Source organism: Panthera leo, chromosome C2, assembly GCF_018350215.1.
Source record: "Panthera leo isolate Ple1 chromosome C2, P.leo_Ple1_pat1.1, whole genome shotgun sequence".
Lineage (NCBI taxonomy): Eukaryota > Metazoa > Chordata > Mammalia > Carnivora > Felidae > Panthera > Panthera leo.
Window position 1 is genome coordinate 95,882,170 of NC_056687.1, and position 15,546 is coordinate 95,897,715.

The 15,546-nt window shown below is 43.1% G+C and overlaps 1 protein-coding gene across 1 annotated transcript in view; it reads left to right on the plus strand.

The window, feature by feature from the left end:
* Positions 1–15,546, plus strand: part of LRRC31 (leucine rich repeat containing 31) — a 27,224-nt gene continuing 11,678 nt past the window's right edge. Inside the window, exons 1-6 of the mRNA XM_042955343.1 lie at positions 1–245; positions 7,961–8,104; positions 10,292–10,459; positions 13,101–13,268; positions 13,488–13,655; positions 14,413–14,580. Of these exons, the coding sequence (XP_042811277.1) occupies positions 53–245; positions 7,961–8,104; positions 10,292–10,459; positions 13,101–13,268; positions 13,488–13,655; positions 14,413–14,580 (1,009 nt within the window). The 5' untranslated portion in view covers positions 1–52. The remainder of the gene's footprint in view (positions 246–7,960; positions 8,105–10,291; positions 10,460–13,100; positions 13,269–13,487; positions 13,656–14,412; positions 14,581–15,546) is intronic.

The following is a 15,546-nucleotide window of genomic DNA, read 5'->3' on the forward strand; positions in this document are numbered from 1 at the left end:
CTGAAAACAACAGGAAGATGTCTTATTGAGAAAGACCACTTTCAACTTGACCATGAGTCAAAGAAGGAAGAAAAATTCCTCAGATGGAGAAACCAAACCCCGGACTTCGTTTGTCAACAAATTCTTCAGGAGCTCAAAACTCAGGCCCACCAAAGCTGAAAGCAGAAAAAAGAGCAATGACCTTGAAGCTGCTGATTTCCAACCCAGCGATGACGCACAGAAAACAGAAAACATCTTAGATACTGGTAAACTGACTGCTGTTATTTCTCTATTTTTTAGAATAATGTTTTCCCCTAAAGACATCATATGGGTTAAACTAAACCTAATATGAGTCTCTATTCTAAGCATTTACTATGTTACTTAAATACTTTAAATACTTCAAGAATTTTACTTTTAAATTATTAGCATTTAAATTACATGTAACACTACAGGAAGGTATAGAGAAAATACCTTGTTTCCTTTCATTTTGATACAGTATTTTGTTCATATACATGCATTTATGGTCAACCAGCCAGTCAATAAACATTGATCGAGTACCTACTGTATGTCAGCCATTATTGTGTTAGAAATGCAGCCACATAACACAGGACCTTATGTACACAAGGAACCAGATGCAGACATAATTTCAGCGTGATAAATGATACAAAGAAACAAAAGCAGGCTAAGGAGACTAAGAATGATGGATGGGGTACTACTTTAGATGGGGTTGCAGGGAAGGAGTCTCTGATTTGGTGGCACCTGAGCAGAGATCTGAATAAAGTAAGCCAAGTAGAGTGAATGAATAAAGCCAGTCACGTAGATGCCTGTGGGAATAGCTTCCCAGGCAAAGGCAGCTATAAATGTGAAGGTCCAGGGTGGGACTGAGCCTGGAGTACTTGAGAGCGAGCCCAAGGTCAGGGGTGCTGAAGCAGGATGAGAGGAGAGAGGACAAAAGTAATAGGACAGTCACAGAGGAGGTAGCTGCGGGCCAGAATGGGCATCTTTTGCAGTTATAATAATAGCTTGCAAATCCCTCTTGAGCTTACACGGAGCTGTGGTCCTACTTCTGAAACATATTTTTATACTGTTCAATCCCCACGTTGCTACATGATGTTTATATGCCTAATTTTAACAGCTGCATGATATTCCATCCTGTGCCTGTCAGTGAATATTTTTGTCTTTCCCTCTTGCCTCTTCCATACGTCATTGTATTTCAGCTTTGTTTTTTAGTACAAATTCTTAGAACAGAGATTACAAATTCAAAGGTTATAAAAATAAATATTGCCCAATCTTTCCTAAAAGCTATGTGTCATGTACAATGCCATTAATATATTGTCTATTAGAGGGGCGCCTGGGTGGCTCAGTCAGTTGAGCGACTGACTTTGGCTCAGGTCATGATCTCATGGTTTGTGAGTTCGAGCCCCTTGTTGGGCTCTGTGCTGACAGCTCAGAACCTGGAGCCTGCTTCTGATTCTGTGTCTCCCTCTCTCTCTGCCCCTCCCCCACTCATGCTCTGTCTCAGAAATAAACAAACATTAAAAAAATTAATACATATATATGTAAAATATATATATATGTATAATCTATTAGATTAAATGTATTTTTAAGCATTTTAATCTTTTAATGCAAACATACCCAAAAGTAGAGAGAATAGTATAAGGACCCCCCATGATCACTTCCCTCTAACAATTATCAACCCATGGCCAATCTTGTTTCATTTATACCTACCCTCATTTCTGTCAGATTATTTGCAACAAATACCAAAAATAATATCATTTTGGCTAACTTGGTTGGTTGAGCATCCAACTTTAGATTTTGGCCCAGGTCATGATCCCAGGGTTGTGGTATCAAGTCCCGTGTTGGGCTCCCCACTGACCATGGAGCCTGCTTAAGATTCTCTTTCTCTCTCTCTCTGCCCCTCTAACCTGCTCATGCTTCTCTCTCTCTCTCTCTCTCTCTCTCTCTCTCTCTCTCTCAAAAAAAAAAAAAATATATATATATAATTTTATTTGAAAGTAGATTAAGTACATTTTAAATATTTTTTAGAAATAGGAAGTTAAAGTCTACTTAAAAAGAAAGACAACCTCTATCAGAAAATTGTTGATATTTGTTCTAAAGTATGAGTTGAAGTTTTAGGAACATAGTTAATGAATACCTATAACCATGATTAAATTAATAGTGCAAGGCCAGGCAGCTGGTTTTCCCCACTGACCAACACCGGCCACTCAAGCCATGCATGGCTTGTCCATTTCCACGTCTCCCCAAAATCAATGGTACCTGGAGTCATGTTAATTCTGCCCCCAAAATGACTCTTGGATCTGGTTCCTCCTCTCCATTGCTGTTCTGGCTTTCATTGTTTTTTGTTTTTTTACCTAGACCACTGAAACAGCTTCCTAACTGGTTTCTCTGCTTCTATTCTTGCTCTCTTGCCAACCTGTACTCCATAGTGCCACTGGGTCCTCTTCCTAAATCACAGATATGATATCTTTCAGCTGCTTAAAATCCTTCACTGAGTCTTTCTTGCCTTGAAGAGAGTGTCCACAATCCCAAACATGGTCTTCAAGGTGTTTGTGATCAGATGGATCTCTCTTCATGACCCCTGCCTTCCCCCCAACCTCATGTTCATCCTCTACTCCTGACATTCAGATTTACTTGCAGTTTCCTGAGCTGGCCACATTCTTGCAAAGGGGTTCCCTGTGCCTACAAAGACCTTCCCTTCTGTCACCATCCTCCTGCACTCCTCCCCCCATTTATCCTTCCCTCATGTCCACCCACCTGACTGACTCTCACTCACTCTTAAGGTGCATTCACACACCCCTTTCTCTTGTAAGATTGCCATGACCTGCCCATGGGAACTGAGGTGCTTACTGTCACTATCGTGTGCTCATGTACCCTCTGCCTGCCTCCACCATTGCACTTCTCCTCTGTATTGTGAGCATGGATTTCCTGTCTGCCTGTTTTTTTTTTTTTAATGTTTATTTATTTTGAGAGAGAGAGCAAGCAGGGGAGATGCAGAGAGAGAGAGAGAGAGAGAGAGAGAATCCCAAGCAGGTTCCACGCTGTCAGCACCAAGCCCAATGTGGGACTTAAACCCACGAACTGTGCAATCATGACCTGAGCTGAAACCAAAAGTCAGACGCTTAACCAAGTGAGTCATCCAGGTGCCCCTGCCTTTTCCATTGGACACGTAGCTCATAGAAAACAGGAACTTGTTATCTTGGTTCCCTGCACAGCAACGCCCACGTTACAAACATACAAACATCATTATGTTTTATGAAACCACTGGGATTCGTGGTTGTTTATGACCAAGAAACCAACCCTGGCAGATATAAGTTGGAAAAGAACTTAATGTGAAGATACTGCTTAGCTCACAGAATCACATGGAGAAGCAGGGGCTTGTCTCAGCGGTAAAGCAGTCAGGAAAAGGTCCCGAATCACTCCATAGAACTGTTCACGTGTCACAACTTTGTGCTCTCCATAGGGCACCAGTCACCACAACCCAGCCAACTGGTAGCAGCTCTGACTCAACTGCCTTATATCTTGAGCTGTGACATAAGCTATCCTTTGAAGAAAGGGTTTTATGTATTAAAAAAAATGAAATATATGGTTTGTAAGTTCATGTCCATGGATCTCATAAATTAGTACTAATATTCATTCATTCATTCATTCAATTATTTGTTCATTCAACAAATATTTATAACATACCTCTCATGTAAAAGGCCCTGCAGAGTCCCATCTCCCTGGGAAGCCCTAGGAAATGTAAGTCACCATGCTCCTGAGAAATGAACAAGGCAGAAATTAGAGTTTCTGTTTTACAGATGAATCACCCAAAGCTCAGAGAAGCCAAATTACTTGCTTACCTGCAGGACCCACAATTTGAACCAAGTCTTCCACTTCTGCGGTCTTAGACTTGCCCATCAGATGAACCGTTACAGAATACCCAAGCAGGATGTGGTCTTAGAAGAGAGTCCTGAATCTGTCTGCGGGTGACCTTTGAGAAACAATTTGTTTGAATAGGTGAATGTGGTCACCAGAACATAGAGGTTGATTGATAAATGTGGTGAAGTGAGACCAGCAAGTACAAACCACCTTTTCCAAACATTTGACAGTAAAGGAAATGATTGACAGAACAGTGGCTTGAGAAGAAAAAGGTTTGGGAAGGCTGGAACTTGAGCATGATCGTAGGTCGATCCTATGGGGATAAAGGCTTAAAAACAAAAGAGAAAGCATAAGGTATCATGCAGAGAAATATTTTAACACAAAAATTTATTTACATATTAAAAATTTTTAATGTTCATTTATTTTTGAGAGTGAGGGTGAGAGAGAACATGAGCCAGGGAGGAGTAGAGAGAGAGGGAGACACAGAATCCGAAGCAGGCTCCAGGCTCTGAACTGTCAGCACGGAGCCAGACACGGGGCTCTAACCCACGAACTATGAGATCATGACCTGAGCAGAAGTCACACGCTTAACTGTCTGAGCCACCGAGATACCCCCTAACCCAAAAATTTAAACACATACACACACATAATGGGTTCTGGAGCAGTCTGTTCTAGGTTCACATTCTGACTCTGCTACTTACAGTCTCTCTGTGTCTCAGGTTCTAAATCTATGAAACAGTGTGATTTAGACTCTTTGAATTAAGCTTAACAAAATGTCCTGGACTCACTGCATGCAAGAGTTAGTCCCTCCCCATCCCCCCATCCCTAACTCCCTTCTGCTCTACTCAAAATTCGGGTTGCCACATAAAATACATGCAATATTTGGGGCATACTTTTACTAAGCCATGATTCCTTGTTTACTTGAAGTCTAAATTTAATTGGACAGGCTGTTTTTGTTTTCCTAAATCTGGCAACCATACCGAAAATAAAATACATTGTATGCAGTGCACCCTGATAGAAATGGAAGGCCTGTGTAAAGAGATAAAATGGTGGATGGTGCTGCCTCCTACTGGGAGAATGTGGCGACATCAACCATCCCTACACAGACCACACCCTATAGGCGTTTGCTTAAAAATAGCAATCTACACATTCAATGCAATCCCAATCAAAATTGCCCTGACATTCTTCTCAAAGCTAGAACAAACAATCCTAAAATTTGTATGAAAACCACAAAAGACCCCAAATAGCCAAAGTAATAATGAAGAAGAAAACCAAAGCAGGAGACATCACAATCCCAGACTTTAGCCTCTATTACAAAGCTGTAATCATCAAGACAGTATGGTATTGGCACAAAAACAGACATATAGACCCAGAATGGAATAGAATAGAGAGCCCAGAATTGGACCTACAAATGTATGGCCAACTAATTTTGACAAAGCAGGAAAGAGTATCCAATGGAAAAAATACAGTCTCTTTAGCAAACTGGGAGAACTGGACAGCAACATGCAGAAGAATGAAGAAGCCCACTTTATTTCACCATACACACACAAAAAAAACCCCTCAAAATGGATAAAAGACCTAAATGTGAGACAGGAAACCATCAAAACCCTAGAGGAGAAAGCAGGCAACAACTTCTTTGACCTCAGCCACAGCAATTTCTTACTCAACACATCTCCAAAGGCAAGGGAATTAAAAGCAAAAATAAACTTTTGGGACCTCATCAAGATAAAAAGCTTCTGCTCTGCAAAGCAAACAATCACAAAACTAAAAGACAACCGACGGAATGGGAAAAGATATTTGCAAATGACATATGAGATAAAGGACTAGTATCTAAAATCTATAAAGAACTTACCAAACTCAACACCTAAAAAATAATCCAAGTGAAGAAATGGGCAGAAGACAAGAATAGACACTTTTCCAAAGAAGACATCCAGATGGCTAACAGACACATGAAAAGATTCTCAACATCACTCATCATCAGGGAAATACAAATCAAAGCCACACTGAGATATCACCTCACACCGGTCAGAGTGGCTAAAATTAACAACTTAGGCAACAACAGATGTTGGCAAGGATGTGGAGAAACAGGAACCCTCTTGCACTGTTGGTGGGAATGCAAACTGGTGCAGCCACTCTGGAAAACAGTGTGGAGGTTCCTCAAAATATTAAAAATGGAAGTATCCTATGACCCAGGAATAACACTACTAGGAATTTACCCAAGGGATACAGGAGTGCTGATTCATAGGGAAACATGTACCCCAATGTTTATAGCAGTGCTTTCAACAATAGCCAAATTATGGAAAGAGCTCAAATGTCCACCAACTGATGAATGGATAAAGAAGATGTGGTTTATATATACAATAGAATATTACTTGGCAATGAGAAAGAATGAAATCCTGCCATTTGCAGCAAGGTGGATGGAACTGGATGGTATTATGCTGAGTGAAGTAAGTCAGTCAGAGAAGGACAGATATCATATATTTTCACTCATGTAGATCTTGAGAAACTTAACAGAAGGCCATGGGGGAAGGGAAGAGGAAAAAATAGTTACAAACAGAGAGGGAGGGAGGCAAACCATAAGAGACTCTTAAACACAGAGAACAAACTGAGAGTTGATGGGGGGGTGGGAGGAGGAGAAGGGAAGAGGGGTGATTGGCATTGAGGAGGGCACCTGTTGGGATGAGCACTGGGTGTTGTATGTAAGCAATGAACCACAGGAATCTACCCCAAAAACCAAGAGCACACTTTACACACTGTATGTTAGCCAATTTGACAATAAATTATAATAGAAATAATAGCAAGCTGCCAGACACACTGTGGAGAGGTAGCGTTCTTATTACTCTCCTAATATTTAAATCTAAATTGATTACTACTGAAGTCCTACCATTAATTTTCACTGGTACCAATATAGTATTTCTTTTTAGCTATGTGGTTTTTATACTTTGTCAGGGTTAGTAGAATATTACTGCACATTTAGAACTTACACTTCTGTATTGGATTCCAGTAAACTTTTTTTATATGTTTTAAATAGTACACTTTCATTTATAAAACCTCTAAAAAGTCACTGTCAGTGACCCTTTTTTGCATATTCATTTTTTCTTCCAAAAGGATGATGTATTTTATACGTGTCTCAAACTCTGGCACATGGGGTAGGTGCAGCACTCGTATATAATAGGTGTTCAATAAATGGAAAGCTTTTAGGGGCGTCCGGGTGACTCAGTCGGTTGAGCGTCTGACTTCGGCTCAGGTCATGATCTCATGGTTCGTAGGCCTGAGCCCCGTGTCGGGCTCTGTGCTGACAGCTCAGAGCCTGGAGCCTGCCTTGGACTCTGTCTCCCTCTGTCTCTGCCCCTCCCCAGTTCACGCTCTCTCTTAGAAATAAACATTAAAAAAAAATGAAAAAGTAAGGCTTTTATTATTTTAGTGTTATCAGGTTAGTACTGTGTTAGTACAGAGGAACTTGGTGAGGGTGCCACGTAAGTAGTCTCTAGTGACAAGAAGGACAAATGAGTCTTCCTGAAAGTGTCCTGTGGCAGGAGTTGAGAAAAGCTCTCCCAGGCACCACTGTCTCTGCATCTGTCAATGGAATGGTCTACGAAATGAGCAGCAAGTGTTTGATTCGTTCCCTGTAGCCAGCTGAAGCCCATTGGCAGTGATTGCAACGCTTTGCCTTTGGCAAATTTGGCAATTTGTTTGGTCAAATTACCTGTGTTCCCCACCATGAGCATTCACCAGAGACATCTGTGCGTCTCTCAGCTGTGCTCGGCTTCAACCCTGTGCTAACAAGTTTACTACTCAGTCCAGGGAGAACAACACTGTCTACTAGAGGAGAAACCTAGGTCAGGCCAGGAAAGAACAGCCACCGAGTTCCTCAGGCTCCTTTGTAAGAAAAGGGTCATGGGAGTGATCACTGTCCAGCACCCGGAGGCAGGACAGCAGTTAAGTTCTGTCCCCTGGTAAATGCTTCCTCTTCTGGGTTGAGGTTTCTCCAAGGACCAGCTCAGGGTTGTTGTTAGTCTGTTTACTTGTCTTATTGCGATCGCCGTGCATCTTTAACACTATCTGCATTAACAGCAAGTTCTTCTTTCTCCTGATAATGTAGCTAAGCCTCTCACTTCAGAAATGGAGTTGGGATCCAGGATGGAGAAAAACGAGCAGTTCCTGCAGAAGCTGGGCAGAAAGGCTGTCAACAAGTGTCTGGATCTGAATAACTGCGGATTAACGACCGCGGACGTGAGGGAAGTGGGTCTGTATGCAGCTGACTTGGCACAGAGGACCCAGGGCCTTTGAGGGGAGATGAGCAGGCAAAACACACCCATCACTCGCCTGACCACCCGAGGTCTGCAGGGTGGCCCCACCCAACTCAGGAAGAGCAGCGGCACCACTATTTAAAACAACAACAACAAAAGACAAATTAATCTTTCCTCAAGCTACAAAGATTTGAGCCAAGTTTAGGAGGAAGGTTCATTTGTCTGTTTTTCCTGAGTAATTTTACTTCCCTACTGATTGCTTCTTCTTCCCTGAAAAACATTTGTTTTGCGTACGATCTAAACTCGTGTGGCTCATCCGTAGAGCCAAGCCCCGCTGGGCATGTAAAAGGGTGTTGTGTTCTGTCATCTGTGGAATGAGAGTGTAACCATCATGTGTCACACGTAAGCAGGAGTCCGGTCGTGAAGACCCCCCCCCCCCCTCACAACCACTGCCACCTTATCTTTTCTCTTTCTCCCAGATGCCTTGAGTCAAGTCTTTTATCAAATTAGATGTGTCCACCAACACAGAGGTGTCAAAACAGCTGAATTTTGAGTGAGGGGTCCTTGACTATTTTAATTAAAACGCATGCCATTATATTTTGGACAACTCTCTTTAAATGTTTTTTTTTTTTTTTTTTTAAGTTTATTTTTGAGAGAGAGAGAGAGAGAGAGAGAGAGAGACTGAGTGGGGGAGGGGTAGAGAGAGAGGGAGACACAAAATCCAAAGCAGGCTCAAGCTGTCAGTACAGAGTTTGACACAGGGCTTGAGCCCACGAATCGCAAGATCATGACCTGAGCTGAATTCGGCCGCTCAACCAACTGAGCTACCCAGGTTCTCCTTTGGACAGCTCTCTTAAGAGAGAACCCTGACTGCACCTGTGTTTCCAGATGGCTGTGTGTCAGAGTCACTAGCAGAGCTGGTGCAAACACAGGCAATTGAGTTCAGCACAAACCCACTGACTTGAAATCTCTGAGCGCGGGCCCCAGCAATCCTGCTTTTAATTGTTTTTCCTTCTTAATGTGTTCAATAGACTTATGCTTTATAAAGAATTCTGGTGAACAAGTTGAAAGGGCTCAACTGCTTTGAAACCTAGTAACAAACAAAAGGCAAAAACAAATTTCACTCCTAAGCATGGCCTCAGAGTTCTGGAAGGTCTGGAGTTGCTGTGCCTGTAGCTATAAGACCTCAGCTTGCTGCTTCTGATGGCTGCCCCTTAACCTTCAAGACATATTTAAAAACAAACAAGCAAAGATGCTTTACTTCCTCTCAGCTGGCGGCTGGCGTCTCCAGTCTCCAGTCTCCACTCTCGGGTCTTGTCTCTCTGGGAGATAAAGATGGCCTTTGAGAATGTTTTTCACAGGCAGTAACTTCACTTTTAATCAGTGATGGCAGATACTCAGAGAAGATTCTGGTCAGGCTTTGTGCTTATCTAAAATCTCCACAAGTCGGTCCATTTATTTTTTTTTTTTTATTTTTTTTAATTTTTTTTTTTCAACGTTTTTTTATTTATTTTTGGGACAGAGAGAGACAGAGCATGAACGGGGGAGGGGCAGAGAGAGAGGGAGACACAGAATCGGAAACAGGCTCCAGGCTCCGAGCCATCGGCCCAGAGCCTGACGCGGGGCTCGAACTCACGGACCGCGAGATCGTGACCTGGCTGAAGTCGGAGGCTTAACCGACTGCGCCACCCAGGCGCCCCAAGTCGGTCCATTTAAATATAATGGGAGTTTCAGAAGGTTGTGATACCCAGGCAATGATGATCACAAAGAAAGGGTAACTAGTACCCTCAATCTCAGCAACCCTGGCCAACAGTGCAGTTCTCTGCTTTCAGCCTGAGGATCCACTAGGATGAAGGGGTGAGGGACGTCAGGGTGCTCTGCAAAAATGGAAAGGACTAGTGTACATATTACAGTGACAATGCTAGTAACAGTAGAACTACCGTTTCTACTACAATAAAGGAGTTCTATGAAATCTTAAGATACCACTGCATTTTTGGCAGAAATAGAAAATGCCCTAGGAAATGCAGTCTGTCCCGATTGCATGGATGAGGGAGCCGTGCTTTGCTGAAAGTCAACATGTCCACCCCTCCCTCTTCTCTTACAGTGCAATAGGCACTGGGTCCCATGTACTACCAGTTACACATTGCATGTGCAAATCTGTCTTTTCTCTTGTTCCCTTCCAGTTGCTTTGCTGCCTCTTCTCCCAGACTTGGAAAAACTGGATATTTCCTGGAATGATCTTATAGGTGGAACCCTCCATTCAGTCACCCAGCAAATGCATCTCGTCAGCAAGTTAAAAATCCTGAGGCTGGGAAGTTGCAGACTTACCACTGATGATGTTCGAGCACTGGGTATGATGAATGCCTCACTGCTAGCAGCTCTGAAGCATCAAGGGCAAACTATCTGGGTCACAGCCCCTCCAGGGCTCATGGATGAGAGCACAAGGACGATGAAATGCCATGCTGGGCACTTGTATAACTTCTGAAAAGCTAAGTAGCCTGCACCTAGCATTGTGCTAAGCCCCAGGATAGAGAAAGGAGAAAGGTTGGTCAGGTATCTGCTCTCATGGAATTTAAATGGAGATAATTGTCAAATTTGCTTACTCACTGTTACTCACCTGTAAAATTGAGGTAGATAATAAGTTATCTTCCAATTCGAAAACAACCTCTTCTATTTTTCCACCCCCATTTAAAAAAATTGACCAAAACAAGATTTTAAAACTAAAAGCAATGGTTTAAATAGAACTAGAACCTCAAGTTAGTTAATTAGTGAACATAGAATAACATAGAATGTAGGATACAATTTCTCATGTTACCCAACCCTTTACTAAAATGCTTGCTGGTTTCAGCTGCCATTAACATTTTTAAAAATTCTCTTGGTCTGGAGTTTCTTATTTCAATGACATATTTTGATCATTTACATCTCTGCAAAGATTTCTGTAGAGACAACACAGTTCATGTCAAATGTCTTCTCTCTGCCCTCTGTGGAAGATCGAGGTCAGTTGATGCCCCTGGCCTACCCTTCCTGTAGTCGAGGAGAAACACCATCCATCTGAGAGCAGGCCAGGTCCTAGTGCAAATCCTACCCCCCACTTCTAACTAGCTTTGAGACCATGGACAAATGATTTAAACTTCCTGAGCCTCAGCTTTCTTATCTCTGAAATGGGGTTCATATCCACCTCAGAAAACTATTGTGAGGATTAACTAATTTCTTTAAAGCATTTACTACATGCCCAGCATGTGCTCAATAATGGATAGTCCCTCCTTTTGCTCTTCCCTCATCCAAAACTAACTTTCAGTGATTTTAAGTAATCAATTTAGCAGCTGGTTATTGTGTAGCAGAGTTGCAAATTCAACTCACTGCCACTCAGGCACAAAAAGAAAATGTTGTTTCTTTATTTTCTATGATGAGTCTAATCTTTGTTATGATCTTCCAGCCTTAAGAAGCCAGGGAATGGAATTTCTGTCCTGGGACTCACTCCGAACTTGCCAGGTTCAAGAGAGAGTCTGCATCTTTGTTGCTGTGATGTTTTATGCCTTGCTCCCTTTCCCAGACTCCTCTCTGGAAGGGCTTTTGCATCTTCTCCCATCAGAAGGGGTCTTCCTTAGCCTTGATGGCAGATGGGGTACCTGGAGAATAGATGGTTGACTGATGAGAGACCGTAAATCAGGAGGCGTTCCATCATTGCTACACTGGTTACAGTTGCTTAGTGCAGGATGATAGATGGGTGGCTCTCCAGTACCATGTGCACTGCAGACATGGTTAATCAGTCATGCGCTCTCTCTCTCTCTCTCTCCCTGATCCTGGGGAATGCTTCAGGGCGATGCCACCCCAGAAAAGCCACCCCAGCTGACTGGCAATGACACACAAAATGATTCCTGTGCTGGGAGAACATGCATTTTAACATGAGGCTCCTGCACTCCATACAGTGAATAACCAATGGTAGAAGTCCAAGCCCAGTAGTGGACAGTGGAGGAGAGGCTTCCGGACACAAGGGACTTTCCAGCACCCTTAATTGTTTGGTGTCGAGACTGACTCTGTATGCTGAGAAAGTGCATTTTCATGTATGTGCCTCTGTTCTACCCAAGGCCGTGGAAGTCATTCCTAAAGAGGATTTCCTTGCTCTTCCCTATTCTCTCTCCCAGCCTCCATTCTGGCCCTCGGATGCTTTCCTATGTGAAAGGGTTTCAGAAATGTCAAGTTCCACCCCATTCTCACTGCATCCTCCTCCACCCGCCAGGGCTGCATGGCTGTTATGAGCGGCTGATGCCTTATGCTTTGTTACTAGTTCTCTGCAGTGCTCAGTTTCAGTTGTGTGTGCTACTCGTGATGTCAGGGTGAGCTTCACCCCTGTGGTGGCCAGTGCCCTGTTTTGCCTCACCTCTTCCTCTGGCCCAGCTTCCCAGCAATGATGACCCCAGACAGGGTGGATGAAAGTAGTTGGAATAGTATAAATATTTATCACCACAAAAACAACTCAATGATAGGTGGGGTTCTTTTTAATTTTTTAATATTTATTTATTTTTGAGAGAGAGCGTGCACAAGCTGGGGAGGGGCAGAGAGAGAGGGAGACACAGAATCTAAAGTAGGCTATAGGCTCCGAGCTGTCAGCACAGAGCCCGACACAGGGCTTGAACTCACGAACTGTGAGATTATTACCTGAGCTGAAGTCAGATGCTTAATTGACTGAGTCACCCAGGTACCCTTGGGGTGTTTTGCTTTGTTTTGTTTTGCTTACAATTTTTATACATAGGCATGGTTCTGAACTTTGGAGGGACTAGAATTGCTGTGCCTGTACATACAGAAGCACCCACTGCTGGGAGTGGGCTGGAGGTGGGTCATTTTCTTCACTCTGTTCCTCAGCACCTGGCACCTAACCAGTCCCTCGCCTGGCTAATACTAGTCCATAAACAATGGTTGTACTGATTTTGACATGGATCCCCTGCTTTGTGGACTAGCAATCAATCCAGTCTTTGGGTTCTTTGGTAACAGGAGAAGCACTGGAGGCAATACCTGAGCTGGAAGAGCTGAACTTGTCCTGGAACAGTAAAGTGGGAGGAAACTTGCCTCTGATCCTCCAGAAGTTCCAAGAAGGGAGCAAGATACAAACGCTTGAGCTTGTAGATTGCGACCTCACATCAGAAGATGGGGCGTTTGTGGGTAGGTGGGATTTGGATGAGTCCTTCCCAGAAAATAAGTGTGAAGATGCCCATGATCAGACAGCCTGGGGGTCAAAGTTGGCTGTGCTTTCTCTTACCCTGAATTGGAACAGTGGCACACTGTACCCCCAGGTCACATGAAGCTGCCCTCCCCTTTTTCCCCAACAGTCACACCCCGCATTTTTACTGAGCTGCTCTTGTTTGTTTCTCTTCCCTCTAGGTCAGTTGCTACCCATGATGCAAAATCTTGAAGTACTTGATCTTTCCATTAACAGAAACATCGGTGGCAGTCTAAACAGTATTGCTCAGGGATTAAAAAGTACCTCAAATCTGAAAGTACTGAAGTTACATTCATGTGGACTGTCACAAAAGAGTGTCAGAATATTGGGTGAGGTTTTCATATACATGTGCAATTTTACTTTATAATTGCTGTTAGGACATTCAACAAAATATGCACAGTGGTTAGGCTGGGGAATAAGATGATAGGTAATTTAAATCTTCCTTGTTTTATTACTTTCTAAGTCTTTTACGACAAGCATATACTTGCACGATTACAAAAACAACCTTTTAAAATGACTGCCTCTGAAAAGGCCAGGGTATTTTGGGTTTGAGATAGACATGGGGCAAAATAAAAGTTATGTGCTACTAAAGCTCTCCATTTTTCTCTTACTTTTGAAAAATGTCAGCATTATTTTATGCTTAGTAGTAGGAAGGAGTTGGTACTGATAAAAAGAACAGCATCAGTGGCATCTGTAGTTAAAATTTATTGCCTATATAGAGTATCCACAGTAAGGGAGACCATGAAATGAAATTGTGTTTTTCCCTTCAACTTACAGAGCCTGTAATATCCTTCTCACTGGCAGTTTGCCTAAGTCTAGAATTCTCTGAAATGCCAATGCTCCAGTGTAGGAGGAGGAGAGCCATTAGTTGCAGGGTTTGACCAGAGCCATTGGCACGCGTTGCAGATCACGGATGGTGTGTGTTAGAAGCCACGGTCAGGTCCAAAGACGGCCAGGTGGTAGGAAGTCTAAAGTTATTCCTTCGCCTTGGCTTTTCTCAGCCCAGTGTATTTTCTCCATCTCCCTCTACACACCTGCCTTCCACCTTGTAATTTGTCAAAATGGGACTTTTGACTTTCTTTGTAGATGCTGCTTTTAGGTACTTGTGTGAACTGAGGAAATTAGACCTTTCCTGCAACAAGGAGCTGGGTGGAGGTTTTGAAGACGCGTCAGCTCAGTTGGCCATGTTGGAGCATTTAGAAGTCCTGGATCTTCACCAGTGCTCGCTGACGGTAGATGACGTGATGTCGCTGAGTAAGTGTGAACTGTAGAGCCAAGGAAGGACTTTTGGAACCTCAGTGTATGTTTGGAAACTTGGTAAATTCGAGGCGTCCCCTTAAACTTACAGTTTATGGAGTTACTGAAAGCGTCACATCCTAAAAAGTTCTGTGGATGCCCCCAATCTAGTATTTGGCATGTATTAAGTGCCCAGTAAGTATTAGCACATCTAAATTCCCCCTAAACACGTTTGTAAATGATGGATGTGGCACTTGAAGGAGAAAATTTTGAATATGTGTTTCTGTTTAGAAATGAGTCTGTGAGTCACAAAGTTTATTTCAAACAGGGATGTGGAGAGAAAGCTGAACAAAGGGCCTTGAGGCTTTCTGACTAACAAGTGAAGCCAAGCCCTTAGATACAGACAAAGTTACACAAGTCAGCGGGGTGGTGCATAATGGGTGTACGTTACAACTTTAGGGCACACACCCACTTTCCACCATAGACACAATCCTGTAATTACCCCACATAATGTATAAATGCAGTTTCTTATAACAAACAGCGCAAGTGCAGCCTTGCCATTAAGGTTTTTAGTCCATCTGTGACCACAGTAAGCCTTGAAAATACCTCCAGAATCAGACCACGGCTCACCACCTAGACTTCTACTACCCTGGTTCAGGCCACCGTCCTCTCGGGCCTAGGTTACTGAGAGCCCAAATGGTCTCCCAGTTCCTCCTCTATCACTGTGACCTTATTCTCTACCCTTCCCCTCCTTGACTCTACCCCTATCATTTGTGCGTGCTGACCTCTGTCCCTGGGGCCTTTGTCCTCGCTCCCTCTCCAGGTCAGGGGCCCCTCCTGTGTTGGGAACACCTTCAGAACCTCCCCTTTGCTCGGGCCCACAGTTGGTACCCCACAAATGCTTGTTGACTATGACTGATTAAAAGAATGAATCCATGAAAAACAAGACTAGAAACAATTTTTTAGTTGTTTTTAGTACGATTG